This window comes from Varanus komodoensis, unplaced genomic scaffold, assembly GCF_004798865.1.
Source record: "Varanus komodoensis strain SLA01 unplaced genomic scaffold, ASM479886v1 scaffold56, whole genome shotgun sequence".
Taxonomy (NCBI): Eukaryota; Metazoa; Chordata; class Lepidosauria; order Squamata; family Varanidae; genus Varanus; species Varanus komodoensis.
Window position 1 is genome coordinate 2,354,875 of NW_025336169.1, and position 15,134 is coordinate 2,370,008.

The 15,134-nt window shown below is 49.9% G+C and overlaps 2 protein-coding genes across 7 annotated transcripts in view; one reads left to right on the forward strand and one right to left on the reverse strand.

The window, feature by feature from the left end:
- The window catches only part of TPCN1 (two pore segment channel 1), a 46,765-nt gene extending 42,307 nt beyond the window's left edge, over positions 1 to 4,458 (reverse strand). For 2 of the 3 annotated variants that reach the window (XM_044448925.1, XM_044448924.1), the window contains exon 1: positions 4,009 to 4,458. In XM_044448925.1, the coding sequence (XP_044304860.1) occupies positions 4,009 to 4,111 (103 nt within the window). In that variant the 5' untranslated portion in view covers positions 4,112 to 4,458. The remainder of the gene's footprint in view (positions 1 to 4,008) is intronic. The other variant, XM_044448926.1, reaches the window with a different exon arrangement.
- Positions 4,459 to 4,837: 379 nt separating this feature from the next.
- IQCD (IQ motif containing D) lies at positions 4,838 to 13,398 on the forward strand. Of its 4 annotated transcripts, none has more exons than XM_044448968.1 (6): positions 4,838 to 6,043; positions 6,289 to 6,448; positions 7,735 to 8,544; positions 9,545 to 9,778; positions 10,780 to 10,851; positions 12,977 to 13,398. In XM_044448968.1, the coding sequence occupies exons 3-6, from the start codon at positions 7,861 to 7,863 to the stop codon at positions 13,250 to 13,252; spliced, it is 1,266 nt and encodes a 421-aa protein (XP_044304903.1). In that variant the 5' UTR covers positions 4,838 to 6,043; positions 6,289 to 6,448; positions 7,735 to 7,860; the 3' UTR covers positions 13,253 to 13,398. The 4 variants fall into 4 exon arrangements, with proteins under 4 accessions (XP_044304903.1, XP_044304904.1, XP_044304906.1 ...); XM_044448969.1 differs by lacking the exon at positions 4,838 to 6,043 and adding an exon at positions 6,058 to 6,220; XM_044448970.1 differs by lacking the exon at positions 4,838 to 6,043 and adding an exon at positions 6,174 to 6,183.
- Positions 13,399 to 15,134: the final 1,736 nt, after the last annotated feature.

Genomic DNA, 15,134 nt, shown 5'->3' on the forward strand with positions numbered 1-15,134 from the left:
TTGCTGCAACTATGCACTTCATGAGTGCTTCCCCTGCATTTTAGGGCCAGCTGTCAAACGGATCCTTTTATACACTTTTGCTTCAGATATGTTTTCTTAAAGTGTTCTTTCCTAGCTGCGTGAATCCACAAATCCTTCTGCTGTTCTTTTGTTTTTGCTCAGAATTTACTTCCCAGACTGCTTTAGTTTGAGGAAATTAGGAAAAGCCTTGTCTATACTGGCAAAAAAGGTGGAAAAGACGGATCAAGGCCCTTAATAACACAAAGCAATGAAATGCAAAAGATTATACTCCAGTAACTGTTAGTCATGACTAAATTCCTTTTCATTAGCTTAGTGGAACAGCAGCCTAATCTAGGACTTGACTTAATCACAATCAATATTTGAATGTGCAGTTCACCAGTTTCAGAGGAACAGGAAGCCAGGATTCCGGCTCTTACTTGGGTGCTCTCACTGGCAAGACCAGCTAAACAAACCAGGAATTGTTCTTTTGCTTGTTCTCCAACCCTGCATCCTAGTTTGCTGCTCCAGGATTCTTAAACCAAGAACAAACCATGATTGATGATCCTGGCTAGTAAAGGGAGCAATAAGCCAGAATCCCCAGTCTGGAGGACAAGCTAAACAAACATCGTTAGGTTTATTTAGCCATTCCCACTATCAGAACAAAGCCTAGAAAGGCAAACAGGCCTCCCCATTTTGTGTGATCATAGCCACTGGGCTCCACCTGACTTGTTTATACTCAAATATTTGGCCAGGTATATGTAGTTGTTTTAAATACACAAGTCGCCGCACGTGCAGATAAACTGTGGCCTTTTCCAGCCACGCGTAGGCCCATGATGCCTGCTAGCAGGAAGGTGCCACGAATCAGTACAGATGTGCAGCCATTGTTTCTTGCTCCTTCCTTTAGACCAAGTCAGCTTGTCTGCCTCTGGTTTCTAACCCATCCCACACACGTTTCAGTTCCATCAACATTTTCTCCTAGGCTGGATATAGCAAAGATGGCATTCCTCACCTTGTATCTCCAAAACTATCCTGTCACGAAGGCTTGCAGCTTCCAGTTCCCCAGGTCTACAGTTTTCAGGGAAGGGAGCAGATAATAATGTCTGACTCCCTTTTCTCACAATACTCAACCCTTCCTTCAGCTCTTCTTTGTTACGAAGGGCAACAGTTCCTCTTTGCAGTTTCTTCCAATATGTTCTTCCACCTTCGTTCTTTGCTGGTCTTTTCCCCCCTAGTGATCTCTCTTCTGAGAACATTTCTAAGAAAATAATGTTTCTCTTTGCCTAGTCATTGATTTATTTTGGTTTGTTATTTATTCTATTTACATCCTGTCTTTTTTCCTTTCAAGGAACTTGACGTGGTTTATGCAATCATGTTACCACTCTTCCTAATCCCCAGACCTGTGCCCTCTTATTTAACCAGATTACAAGATGCAGTTGCTTCCAATCTCAGACATTCACATCCAGGTCCCTGCTTCCTCTCCAGTTCTCACCTGCTTTTTCGTCAAAGCTATTGCATGTAAACATCTGGGCAGCCTTTCCAGGGGGTCAAGCAACAAAGAATTTCTTGCAACATTATGATGAGAGCAGGAACCAAAATCACATCATCCAAAATTAGAGAGCATCCTTGCAGTTTGGGAAAATATAAGAGAGCTCCAATACTCTGACAGTACCGCCATGTGAAGGGACAAAAATATTAACCAAAGATGTTTATGTCCTTTCAAACAGTTAACAAGCCACAGAACCCAGAAAATGAGTCAGTTGTCTAGACCTTAGCCAAGAAACCATGCAAGTAACAGTGTTTATGGTCAGTGATTGGGTTCAAGCGCCATGAATATGGGTTGAGTGTGGGCTGCTGATGAATAGCGGTTGAAATGTGAGCAATCCTGGTGGAAGCAGATTCTTCATCCAGAGTTAACCTCTTAAGACTCGAACCTTTGTTTGCCTAACATTTGTAATGGAGATGATTTACATTTTGTATCAAGTCTTTGAATCTGTGGTTACATTTTACATTCTGTTTACATTTTACATTAAACTGTGGACATTCTGTATTTTTAATCTTAAATTTGATATTGGGTAGTGATTATACAGGTGACCCAAGTACAGAAGCTTGTTGCTTCTTCTTCAGTCTATTCTGATCCATATTTTGCACAAAAGGAAGATACGGCTGCATGAGAACCGCTCTGATTTGATTTGAAGTGGTCCTTAGTAAAAAGGCATACAGGATCTGGGGACTGTACCCACCAATGAAATTACTTAGCTCTTGAAGAAATCAGAAACGTAAGACCACTCACTTCAATATTGTGTGACACTACTACTTGGCAGTATTCCAGTCTGCAAAGCATACATAAGGCATAAACCCCTGCATGTTTAGACAGGCAAAAATCCTACAATTCCCAGCATTCTCTAGCCAGCACAGGAGGTTTTTTTTCCCCCAGCTGAGGCATGCTGGGAGCTGTGGGCCACTTTTCTCACTGGGAAATTCTGGAATTCTATGGCATTTTTTCTGTCTAAACATGCATAGGCTTGAGACTACACACAGGGAAGAGCAAAATGGCCAGAGGCTCAGATATTCATGCAAGCGGACCTGGCCTTCCACAGAGAGCCCCAAAACCTGCTTCAAGAGCTCTGAAGAGTTCAGCATGTCAGAAACACGCTGGATCACAAGGATGATCCAAAGGCTCATAACTTGGGCTTCCTACCCACCCCTCCTGGCAGCTCTCCTGACACCAGGTCTGCCTGAAACAATTGTCAGTAAAGTCTCCAGCCAGCATTTCTGAGCTGAGCTTGTTTACACACCACAAAGGGCCACACTTGCACACCGCAAGATGCCCCCAACACCAAACCGCCATTTTACACATCCAAGCCATGGGGGCCCCACACCATAGCTTGTCCTTAACATGCGGACCTGGCGAGCATGGCTTCTCAGGCTGCCTGGCAAGCCACCCACAACCCATGGGCTGTTTTAGGGGCACCAGTTGCTTGTCGAGCACCCCAACATTCTACAAGGTACGCCACCTTACCACCATGGTCGGATTATTCAGAATGGCAGCCACTGCCACAATGAGTAGCTTTGTGGAGAAATGGCCCCTGGAGACTTCTCGTGGCATGCAAAACGGGCCCCCCTTATTACGATGATAAGCAGAGGTCTTTCCCTGGTTTCTCACGCCATCAGAGGTTTTGCCGATGTCTCCTAGGGCGCCTCCTGTCAAGACTTCCATAACGCGATCACTATGCAATCATGCAGGGATCCAGATGCATTGTCCTCCATTTTTATCCCTACCATGTTTCCTCCTCTCTTCTTTCCTACCAGGACAAAAATCTATCACACTGAATTGCCCATGCAATGCCTTTGGATAATGAGCATGAGTAAGCTTCCATGCAGGAGCGCCCTTAGTTGACATGGTTTATGGGGGCAGACAAAAGCACAAAGTGACACGCGATGATCTCACTGTCACTCTGCAGATTCCATTTGTTTCTTTTAACTGCTCGTTCCTCTTGAGATCACAAGAAGACTCTCGCTGCAAAGTTGGGATAACAAACAAGCATTCAATCCTATGCCAGTTTGCACAGGGAAAAAATACCTGGCCAGAGAATGCTGGGAAGTCTGGACTTTTAGTCCTCATGGGGCATTCTGGGAACTTTGGAACTTTTTCCCTGGCCAAGGAATTTGAGCTGTTGTAGCGCTTTTTTGTTGGCTGGGGGAAACTGGGAATTGTAGGTCCTTTTACTTGGCCAAGGAAAGCAGGGAATGGTGGGACCTCTTCCCCCTGCCTAGTGAATTCTGGCAGTTGCAGGCCTTTATTTTCTTGGCTAAACTTGCATAGGATTGCACTTTCAGTGTGTGAAGCTGCTAGTCACCCTGCCTCTGTTTAGGGCACTCTTTCCTCGGTGTAAAAGAATCTAGGCTTTCCAGCGGGGCAAAGCCTCAGAAAACCTGCCGAGTGGATGGAAACCGGGGCTGGGGGTGAGGGAAGAACAAAGGTGGGGGGGGAGAAGAGCTCCGGCTTACTTTCACAGGGGAGCCCCCGCTCCGGCTCGGATCCGGGGTTCCTGCCGCTCTCCTCCAAGGTAAGAATGAGGGGTACGTCGTCGTCTTCCGGATTCACAGCCATGCCCACCGGCCGATCCCCGGGACGCAGCTTTGCTTTCGCTCCACAGATCCCCCTGTTCAAATGCGAGCTGGCATCAGAGAGCGGGTCCCGCTTGCAGACTGGGACGCGTCCCGGGAAAAGCGTCGCCCATCTCCGTGCAAGCCGGGCCCCGCGTGGAGCCGGCGGGCACCCCTGCGGAGGTCTGGCACGGCACGGCGCGGCGCGGCGCGGCACGGCGCGGGGACGGGTCTCGTCGCGAGCGAGCGAGCGAGCGTCGTGGCTACACCGGCGCCCACTCTTGCGCCATAGACCTCCTCCCTCCTCGCCCTCCTTCTCCTCTTCTGCTGCTGCCGCCGCCGCCGCCGATGCTCGCCTGTCCCTAACCTCGGGAGCGCCGTCTGATTGAGGCAGAGGAGCAGGAGGAGGGTCCCGGGAGGAGAGGGAGGCGGGGAAAGGGGAAGCGGGCGGGCCCGCCGCGAGGGGGAGAGGCAGGCCCGGGCCGCTCGGCGTCAGAGGGTCGGCCTGGCGCGTCGAGGCGGCGCGCCCGGCCCCCTTCGGGGCCTTTGAGGGGCGTTTTAATGCGGCGCTGCTGCGGGCCTCCCGCCCGGGCCCCAACCCCGCTCGGGGCGTCCGTCGCGCGGGAGCAGCTGTGCCCGCGCCTCCCTCCCCGCGGCCCCGAGGACTGCAAGCGGGGAGGGCCGCCCTGGGCGGGCACTCTCGGGCCACATTCCCCCTCCCGCAGCCACGTGGGTGGTCCGCCTTTGCGGGAGCTGTGGGGCTGTAATAATGCGCCCCAGAGTCTCCTCCTCCTGGAAGCAAGTGGGGGATCAGCTTTTGCGGTTACCGCTGCGCTTTTGCACCCCAACTTCCGCCTTTTGTGAGCAATGGGAGGGGGACCTTTCCAGGCGCTGTTTCTTGTTTGTGCAACCCTAAATTGTGGGAAAGTTGGAGGGGGCGGGTGCTTTAGATGTACCCCAGGTTTTTCTGTGCACTGTCAACCTTCTTTAGGCTGGTGTGTTAATTTCAGGAGTTCAGTAGGTATGATTACTTAAAAGTAAACACTCAGTTCTATAGCTCTTGCTCGTTCATATATTTGTATACTTTATATAGGTAATAAGGATTGCCCCATAGGATAGCGTACAAGTGGAAACGGGAAGTGCCTTTCGTGGTTTCTGGTTTTCTGCTGTATCTTTATGACATCAGTAAACAAACCAAAAATAAAAACCAACCCTTTCACCTTCTTTTTAGCTTTAGGAAATCCCGATTCCTAATCCTGAGTGTTTATAGGGTTGCGGAGCTAAAGCAGTTAGGAAAAAATGCCTTCCACCATTACTGAGCTCCGCATTTGAATTTTGTAGCCTAAATGGCAACTCCCCTCCCCCAACTCGGTAGGTAATAAATAGGAAAGTTGTTTGCATATGGCAGCAACGTTAGCACGGGCTGCCTCTTGGTTGCCATTAACCCCACAACCCTCTTGTTGGTGGGCTCTTGCAGCAAGTAATGGTCTAGGGTCCCGGACAATCTCTAGCATCTTTGCGCTATCCCCACAGAGATCCTCGGGGCTCGAGCAGAAGAAATCCAATTTTTTTGGCCCACCCATCTTTAGGCCTACAACTCCCATCTGCCTTAGTCAGCATAGGGAGGATGGGAGATGTAAGCCATCTAGAAGGCTACAGTTTGCTCATTCCTGGTATAGAGCGAAGTGTCTGTCGAAATCATTCTCAACGGAGAGAGTTCCTTTATCTATAGTACGAAATCCTAAATCCAAACGAGCCTTCAGAGTTTACCGTATTTTCATGTATCACTCTACACTTTTATCTCTAGGGTTTCCCTCCCGCGCATCGTTCGATTGAGTCTGCGGCTCAGGAATGGACTGTGGAAAGACGGGAGGGGCGGGTGGGCCAAAATCCCTTCTATTGGGTCGGCCCTTGAACGACTTTCGGAGGCATTAAGGTGGGCGGGGCGAAGGACCGTGCTTGGAGCTTTGGATTGGTGGCCTCGCCTTCCTTCCCAGGGTGCTCCTCTTTCCCCTCCCGCCCCAGCGTCGTGGTTGCCAAGCAACGGGCCTTGGCCTTGTTTACAAGCGGAAAACGGTCCTGGAGAACCTCTTGATGAAAAGGACTTTTGGGGGTTGGGGGTGAGTTTAAGAGAGTTAGTGACCCTGTGTGTGTGTTTCTATTTTTACTTTTTTAATTTAGGAGATGTTCGTTAGATTTCTGCACCCACGGCTTGTTCTGGCTGCTGCCAGAGCAAGGTCCTTAGGTGATTTGGGGCTGGTCGCGAAATCTCTCTCTCTCCACCATACTGAGCCCACTGGGGGCATCTCATGAAGAAGGTTCGAGGATTCAAAAGAGGAAGGTGGGATATAAATCTCATAAATAAAATATAACTCTTATAAATAAATAAGATGATGGGGGAAGGTTTGGGACAGATCCAAGAAAAATTAGAAAGTTTGCAGAGGAGGGCAACAAAAATGATCCATGGTTTGGAAACACTGCCTACTGAGGAGAGAATGAGAGAACTGGGCATGTTCAGCCTTGAGAAGAGAAGACTGAGGTGGCGGGGTAGGACATGAGATCCCTCTAGCAGTCCCTCAGAGGCTGTCACAAAGAGGAAGGTCAAGATTGCGTCTCATGGGTGCCAGAGTGCAGGACATGGAATAATCCAAGTTGCGACAACCCAGATTCAGGCTGGACATCAGGAAAAGCTCCCTCACTGTCAAAGCAATATGGCAGTGGAACCAGCTGCCTAGAGAGGTGGTGGGCTCTCCCGCCCTGGGGATATTCAAGAAGAAACTGGGCAGCCATTTGAGTGGGATGGTGTGACCTGGTGTCCTGCAACAGCAGGGGGTTGGTCTCGATGACCTTCATGGCCCTTTCCAGCTCGGCTGTTCTTTGATTCTGTGAAGGCAGGGCTTCTTTACATGGTGCAGAGTTAAATGACAATTCACTGCCACAAAGATGTTAGGATGGCCACCAGTTTGAATCAATTCATGGATGAGAAGGCTCTCCATGGCCATTAATCCTCGTGGTGGTAGGAAGTGTGCTCATGTGAGCTGTTCTGGCTAAGGAGCAGTATAGAAATCAAATAAATACATGTGCACCCCCTGCTGGGGAGCATGAGCAGGAGGCTGCTGTGGTGCTCCTGTTTTGGGGCATCTGGCTGGCTACCATGAACAAAACACTGGACCAAGTGGACCCCTGGCCTGGTCCAGCAGAGCTCTTGTTATGGGCTTGGTCACCAATTTTCTCTAAGCATGACTTATATCACCTGTAAAGAGAAACGGAGAAAGGGGTCCTGAGCTCTTCAGGGAAAGGAATGTGAAATACTTAAGAGAAGGAGGGTGGGGTGTGACAGTGGAATGTATGTATGTCTGCTTAGGAGTCAATACCGTTGCATCCTACTGTATTTACTCTCAAAGTGAGTATTTGTTGGAGTGAAGCCTTTTAGGATGCAACCTACATTTGTCTAGGTAAATAAAGAAGTCCTACAAATCCCAGTGTTCCCAAGCAGGCATGGCTGGCTGAGGAATGCTGGGAATTGTAGGACGTCTTTTCTATCTAAACATGCACGTGTTTGCTCACTTCTCGTACTGAATAAGATTTTTGGTACTAGATTTTGACACCATTTTCTGTTATTGTTAGTGTCAGCTGATTTACTCAAAGAGACTGACACAGTGGAAGCGTTAAAAGTATCTGGACACCTGGTGCAGAAGACCGAGACTTTGTGGCCTAGAAAAGTTACATGGTGAGTGTACCTAGGTGACAACAATGGCCACTGAAGTAGTCTCTCCGTCCAGTGAGCACATTGACCCAAGCCGGTCCAGAAGGCAAACACTCCGAATACCCTTGAAGATTCAGGATCCTGGTCGGTCGAAACTGACTACCATTGAGACGAAGAGAATTATATCTGTCCTGGATGAGACCATCCTTAAAGTGGAGCTGGTCACTACCTTCTCTTACATCACTGAGAATCTGGAAGAGTTCAGTGCACTGTTGGGACCTGAACTTACTGGAGCGCTTAAGGAACACCTGCGTCTTTCAAACACCATGGAAGCCACGCTGAGCCGCCTTGACAAAGAAGGAGTACTGCATAAGGGCACAGCCAAGGGAGAGCTTTATGGGGCTGAGGACCCAACAGGTTACCTCTCCTTGCACATAGAGGGCCTAAGAAGCTCCGTCAGAAATATTGTGCGCCTCTTTTATGCCAACCCCACTGTGTGCCAGGTTGTGAGAGGCACTGCCTATGCCAGACATCCAAATGCCAGTATGTTTATTCAAAAACTTTCAGAGTTCCGGGGGTTCTTGTTTGAGAAGCTTCTGACTACTCCTTTAGAAGAAAAAGAAAAAAGACGGTTCATGAAGGAAATCACCCAGCGAGACCAGAAGAACACGGAGATGATTGCCGCTCTGGAGGATGAGCTGGCTGCAGCTATCCAAAATCGAGATAATGAGGTATGGTGGCTAGGAGGTGGGGCAGTTCACTTGTGGGTTGACAGTCCAAACCTGTTGGATCCCATTTCCAGCCCCAAATTACAACAAATTAATTGCAAAAGTTTGCATGAACTGTTTCTTGTTCAGTCAGTAGAACGGTGGGCAAGAGAAAGAATTCTGAATCAGAACATGAGAAGTTAATCCCAGAAACTAACAGTTTGTGCCCCAGCATTCAGTTTTTGGCCTTTCCTTTAGCAGGAATCCAAGATCTTCAGATAGCTGTAAATTTGGGGCTGTAGCAGAATCAACCATCCCCTACTAAAGAGTACTTGTTTTTACATGAATGGTTCAGATCAGGGGGTACAGTCTGCAGGGACCCCAAGACCTATCTAGTGCCCCCCCCCCCCGACCCACAGAATACCACACTACAACAAGGCTGTATGGTTCCTGCCATGGAGATCTCATTCCTAGAGCAGTCTCAGAGCATTCTAGCAAGTAGTAGTTGAAGGCTCCCTTCTTAGGACTGGGCTTCTCTGGCAGCACCCATATGAGAATAAGCTCCATTGAGTACAGTAGGGTTTGCTTCTGAGTAACCCTGTATAGGATCGCACTAGCATCAAAGATGGTGACGGCTGTAGCAGGAGCACTACCTCTGCTTGGAGCCTCCCTTCTCCAGGCAGGCATACATGGCCGCAAGCAGGAGGTGGGCAACGTTTCCTGCTTCTCCTGTGCTCTCCCTATATGGGCTTGGGCCCAGTAAGAGGAGACATGCCTTTGGAGAGAAGCCAGCTGTCTGTGCAAAACATACAGCCAGCACTGGATTGCAAAGGGCAGCCCTGGCTAGCCAGTTAGGAGGGTGGGGAGGATGTCCCCACCATGGCAGCCGTTCTCTACTCCCCAAATCTTTGCCAGTGTTACTTAGAGCAATTCTCTAGATCTGTGTTGCCTTTTCAAAAGACTCTGCATATCTGTCTGTTCTGTGGTGAAATGCTGTGCGCTGACCCAACCCGGCACTGTTCAGATCTCTAGGATGAACGCTGCAATCAAGGAGCTCAAAACCCACTTACACAATCTAGCAAAGTTCTCTGAAAGCCAAATCCAGCGCAACCGGGCAGACACGGAGAAGCAGCAGAAGGGGGAGACGCGCGCCTCTCAGGCAAAATGTGCCAAGCTGCAGCAGGAGCTCCAGCAGCTGAGGGCTCAGCTCAACGCCCTCATTGCTGAGAACCGCGAGTCTGAGCTCAATCTCCGGAAGGTACCTCAGGGGCGGTGGGGGATCCGACAACTTAACTCAGGGTCCAGGGCTGCCATCTCAGCCATCCCTGCTAGGTGGCTCGCTCTGCTACGGTCCATTTAGATTTATTTCCAAGCACACGTCCTTGGTCTGAACGTCTCAAATAGGCTTGCACAGCTAGTGACCCATTGAGCCGAACACAGTCCCCCAGGCTCACCCTGTGGCCTGTCAGGGCATGATAAATATCCTGATCGTGCTGCTTGCTGTGGCTGTGAGAAAAGGGAGCATGGATCAGTTGGCTAGCAATCCACAGGGGCCAGGGAAAGCTGGAAGTTACAGGGCTTTTTTTTAGTAGTCCAAATGCATGTAGGATCATGCCTTAAGAATATGTTATTAAAATAAGCTCCCCAGAAAAACAAACAAGCCCTCCCTCCCTCTTGATTGAAATATTTTACTTTTATGAATGGAATGTTGAACTTTTACAATGGTGACATATACTCAGCAAGTTAATTTACCCTGGAGGAGGCTGAACTTAATCAGACTTTTGTTGAGAAGCAGTTTCCCTGAGGGAAATATAGTATTCCTGTGTTCAAAACACACTGCAGTTTGCTTACATCAAGGCACATGTGGCTGTGGCTGACACTCCTTCACTCACGGAGGGTCAGTTGGCTTGGCAAAAAACCTTCCAGTCCAGACTGGCTGGCTGAAGAATACCAACCGTCTGGTGTACCTCCCCTGATAAAGCAGCAGCTGCCCCAAACAGGAACTTGGCTGGTTGCCATCTGTGTGGTCAGTCGGGTTTTGAGCTGAAGTGCAGCCCCCTACTTTGTAACAGACCCAGATTAGCAGGACCCTTGAAGTCATCAGAAGCAACTGCTTCTGACTATCCGCTTGACAGCACCGATACCCCGAACCTAAGCAAAGGTCATGGGCTGCTATGGCAGGCAGCAATGGCTTAGCCCCTTAAAGATTATGCACTCTGCTTTCTCCTGAAAACCCTTTTCCTATTTCATTTATTTTAGAAGAAGTACAAAGTGGAGATGGAAATAGAAAATTGGATCCAGAAGTACGATACCGAGATGATAGAAAAGCAGGTACTGATACCATCCCAGACATGGCCTGAGCCTTTTTTCTGCCATGTCAGTTTTGCGCTTGAGAGCCCATTGCACAAAAATTACACTGCAAGATCCTTGGTTCTCTCCCCTCCCTTGCATCTGTTGGGTTTATTTTCTACCTCCAAGATCATGACATCACTTCTGAAGCCAAGCCGTTCTTTCATTCTTCTTGCTGGATAACTGTTCAGGCAGCCCAACCTTGGTTAGCTGAACCTCAACACACATATCCTTCAACCACATTTTGAAAGCCAGGATGAGGCCCAGAATTAGTCTGGGGGTGAGTGGTCACCGGCATCATTTTGCCAAATGGTGGAAGAATTTCATCTCGCATCAGATTCAGATGTTTCGTAAATGATTGCCTGTAACCGCCCTTTAGTGTGAGATGCAGGCAGGAGCTTTCGAGCGCACCATAAAGATGGTATTCTGGATGTCAGGAGGTTGCTGCAGCAGGAAGTTGCTGTTCTAACCTCTTGCTTCCTCCCAGCAGAGTTCTCCATTTCTCCTCATCCTCACCACAGGTGTGGAGCTGGAAAGACACCCACCTTCTCCAAGCCTGGATACTTTGTGCAAGGAGGAGAGTGGTGCCTGGAAAACCAACTGGGAGTCAGTTATGGCAGAACAAAGTAGCAGTTCTGAACTGGGGCAGGTGGTGGGAAGAGGACAGTCCATGGTTTCCATGTCTTGACCTCCTTGGCAGCTGCCTCTCAGCTCAATAAATGTTTTGGAGACCTCACGTTTCTACCCAAGGCATTTATTGCACTGTTAATCGCTGCATCTGCTTTCCATTTCATACAGCATTGAGATTCAAACACTACATAAAGAGCTCTTCCTTTCCTGCTACAAATCCTCTAGGTGGAGGTAAACTGTAGTGGAATAGCACAAATACACACCATTTTCCCCACGGTGATAAAACCGCTCATTTTCCCCATTCCAAAAATAACAAGAAGTGAAGTTAAAGGATCACGATGTTGTCTAAAGAGCCAGTAAACGACTGTAACCAACTGGAGGTGGACAATAAAAGCCCCCTGTAGAAAAGCCCTCAATTTCCTCAGCCCCCTTCTGCATAATGCTGCAGCCTCAACCTTGGAGATCTTCCTAAGCCTCCAGTCCCCTCAGTTCACTCGCTCCCTGCTCTGCCTTGCAATTCAGCAGCCTTCCACAAGCATCACTGCCAGTTTTTGCAGCATCTCCTGTGCTAATGACAGAGATCCGGACCTCTCCTTACTTCACATCCAAGGATACTTGGGAAGGAATGAAACCACCTGTGCCAAAGAGAACAGAGAGTTTATTGAATACAGTAATGAAATATACTGGCTCATTGAATAGGCTAGGGGGTAGTCCGTGGACTCCTGAAATTACGTGGGCAAGCCATGCATCAATTTCTCTCCTCAGACCGGGAACAAAATACCTCTTGCTCCAGCCTTTATAAATTTGCTCTTTTCCCTGTTTCAGAGTCTGCCAGTCCACACACAAAGCAAGACCAGGTGGGCCTTTGCCCTGACCTTGCGGGACTCTTCTGGTCTTACTTCCCACTTTGTCTGACCTGGGCAACAAAAGAAAGCACCACCTGAAAGGCGCTTGCTAGATTACAAAAGGAATTTCCTCTTTGTTCGTTTCAGCCTGTGCTGCCTTTCCTGCTCGGCATATTTTTAGCTGCAGGCTCACAGGGAAAGCAGATTCCATCGAAGTGGATTTCCAAATGTCCTCAGACCTTATATTGCTACGTAAATTCGTTACTGGCTAGAGAGCGTACTCAGGCTGCAGAGAAGGAGTTCCACCAAGACCTCGTGTGGCTTATATTTGGAGAGAGGGTGTTAGAGTGCCTTTTGCCCATTGTGGCTCATGGGGTGCGTGGACAGCTAGGTGGAGTCATGTGCCCCAGTTAGGATGTGCTTCATAACCAGGGGTAAGAAACTGGTCCCTCCCCAGATGTTTTGGCCTGCAACTCCCATCATCCCCACTATTGGCTGTGCTGGCTAATGAGGGGTGCCAGGCAAGACCTATGGAGTGCCACAAACAGCCACCCCTACCAGGAAGCAGGCAGCACTCCAGAATTCTCTTCACCCTCCCCTCTTCAGTCCTTGGGCCTTGACTCTCCCCACAGGAGGAGATCGAGGAGATCGAGGTGGTCTACACGGTGGAGAAGGAGCAGCTGGCTGAGCTGCGGGAGAAGTATGCACTGCTGGAGAAAGAGTACAGCCAGATCGAGGAGGAGAGGAGGGTGAAGCGGGAGCAGTGGGAGAAGGCCGAGAAGGAGCTGGCCATCCTGGTCCGAGCTGCCACGCTCATCCAGGCCTTGTGGAAGGGCTACCTGGTGCGGTCGCTGCTGCGCTCCAAGAGGAAGAAGAAGGGCAAAGGCAAGAAGGGCGGCCGGAAGTGAGTCGCTGGTTCCCAGGCTGCAGGGGTGGCCTGAAGCGCTCCACAAAACGTGAACGCTCCCGAGGGAGGGTTGTCGCTTAATAAAGGTGATTTGCCAAGGAGGCGAGAGCTGTGCAAAAGCTGCTTCTCCGCCTCGTTCTGTCTGCATTTTCGCCTTCGCTGCCTCCTTCCTTTATCCAGGCGGCCAAGACTTGCAGGGACAAACCTGCAGGAACAGTTCTGGGGTTTTTTGGTCCCAAGGACTGCATTAGCCGTCGGCACGCATGTCTGCAGACAAACTCTAGCAGCGAGGGGAGCCACGGCTCCAAGGCAACATGCTTGTCTGGACACGTGCCGCACCTGCACGCCACGTGGGGAAGCACTGCCTTGCCCACGGAAAGAGAGAGCGCCTCCCTCCCCGTGGACGCTTTGCGGCATTTCCATGCTGTGCGACAGGCAGCACGGAAAAGCAAAACGAGAGCGAGGTCTGGAGAGGAGGCCGAGGCAGTCAAGCCGGATAAGAAGGCCTTGGGGTCCGTATCCGGAACGCAGTCTGGAGGACCCTCTGCAGTCTCAGTCATTCAGTTCGATCCTTATCCTTCAAGTCATCCAGCATTTTATCCCCAGAGGAAGTCGGGCAGTGAAGGGCCTGCCCCAGGCCACAGAGCAGCTATCGATGCTTGGGATCAGATCTGTACTCCACCTGTCTCCCATGTACAAATTCTCTCCCTGCACTAACTCAGACCAATATCCTCGCTGTGTCCTTTCATGCGTGCGAGACGGTGTGTACAGTGCCAGTCCAGCAGCTGCAGAATCCAGCCCAGGGGCGCCTGTTGGGCTACAGGGAAGGAGCAGGAGGCGAGTTTTGGCACGTGAGGGAAGGGTGAGCAAGCACAAGCCGCCTGCCCTGCTCTCTTGTCTGAGGCCGTTCCCCTTGGCTTGGCCCCACTTTCAGAAGGGAGGCGAACCAGGGGGAAGCTGCTTCAGACAGCAGAACACAGGAAAGCAAGGTGCGTTCCCCTTCCGGGCATGCCTGGTTTAGCCTTAAGCTTTCATTCTTTACACCTAAGCTTCTAGCCTTCATGACTGAATATTATTATTTTATTATTATTATTATTATTATAACATTTCTATGCCGCCCCTTGCCGAAACCTCGGGGCGGCTTACAACATGATAAAATACATTGAAATACAATAGTACATAATAAATTACCATTAAATATGCTAGAAAGGAGATTTCATGGCCAGCATCAACTGGCATCTCCAAAACCAGGAGGCTGCACAGAATCGCAGTGGCTCAGGTGTCCTGTGGCCTTCCAGGTGCTTTGGCCTACAGCTCCCATTCTCCCTCCCCATTGGCTCTGCTCGCCAGGGCTGAGGGGAGCCGAAGGCCGAAACACCCTGGGGGCCACAGGCTGCCCTGACCCAGACTTGGGGCTGGTTTTCCAGTATCGCGCCTAGCTCTTGGCCACCGGCCACGACTTACCAAAGCCATCCTGAGTTGTGGAATTCCTTAGGTCCGGGTCAGTCAGGGAACTCATTCACAAGGTTCCACTTGGCACCCAAGAAGATCCCCAGTTCCTCTCTGAACAAACCTCAGACACCATTTGTTTTGCTCTCAACATGAGAACTGGCTTTCTGGTGTATTTAGAATTTTCTAATATGAAGTGCCCACACTTTTGCCAGTGTTTGTCTCTTCTGGTCCTCCTGACCTGCTTTACTGCACTGGATAAGAGAGTTTTCTTTGGGAAGCTGAGGCAGAGGGAAAGGCAGCGGACTGAGGGAACTTTGCATGGGTGGGGAGAGGGGTGCAGTCGTTGACTGAAGAAGCAGCCCTCCTCTGCAGAGTTGTACAGGGAGCAGCCCTGCTTTCGGAAACCTTGAGCGCCTTTGTCCCAAACCAGC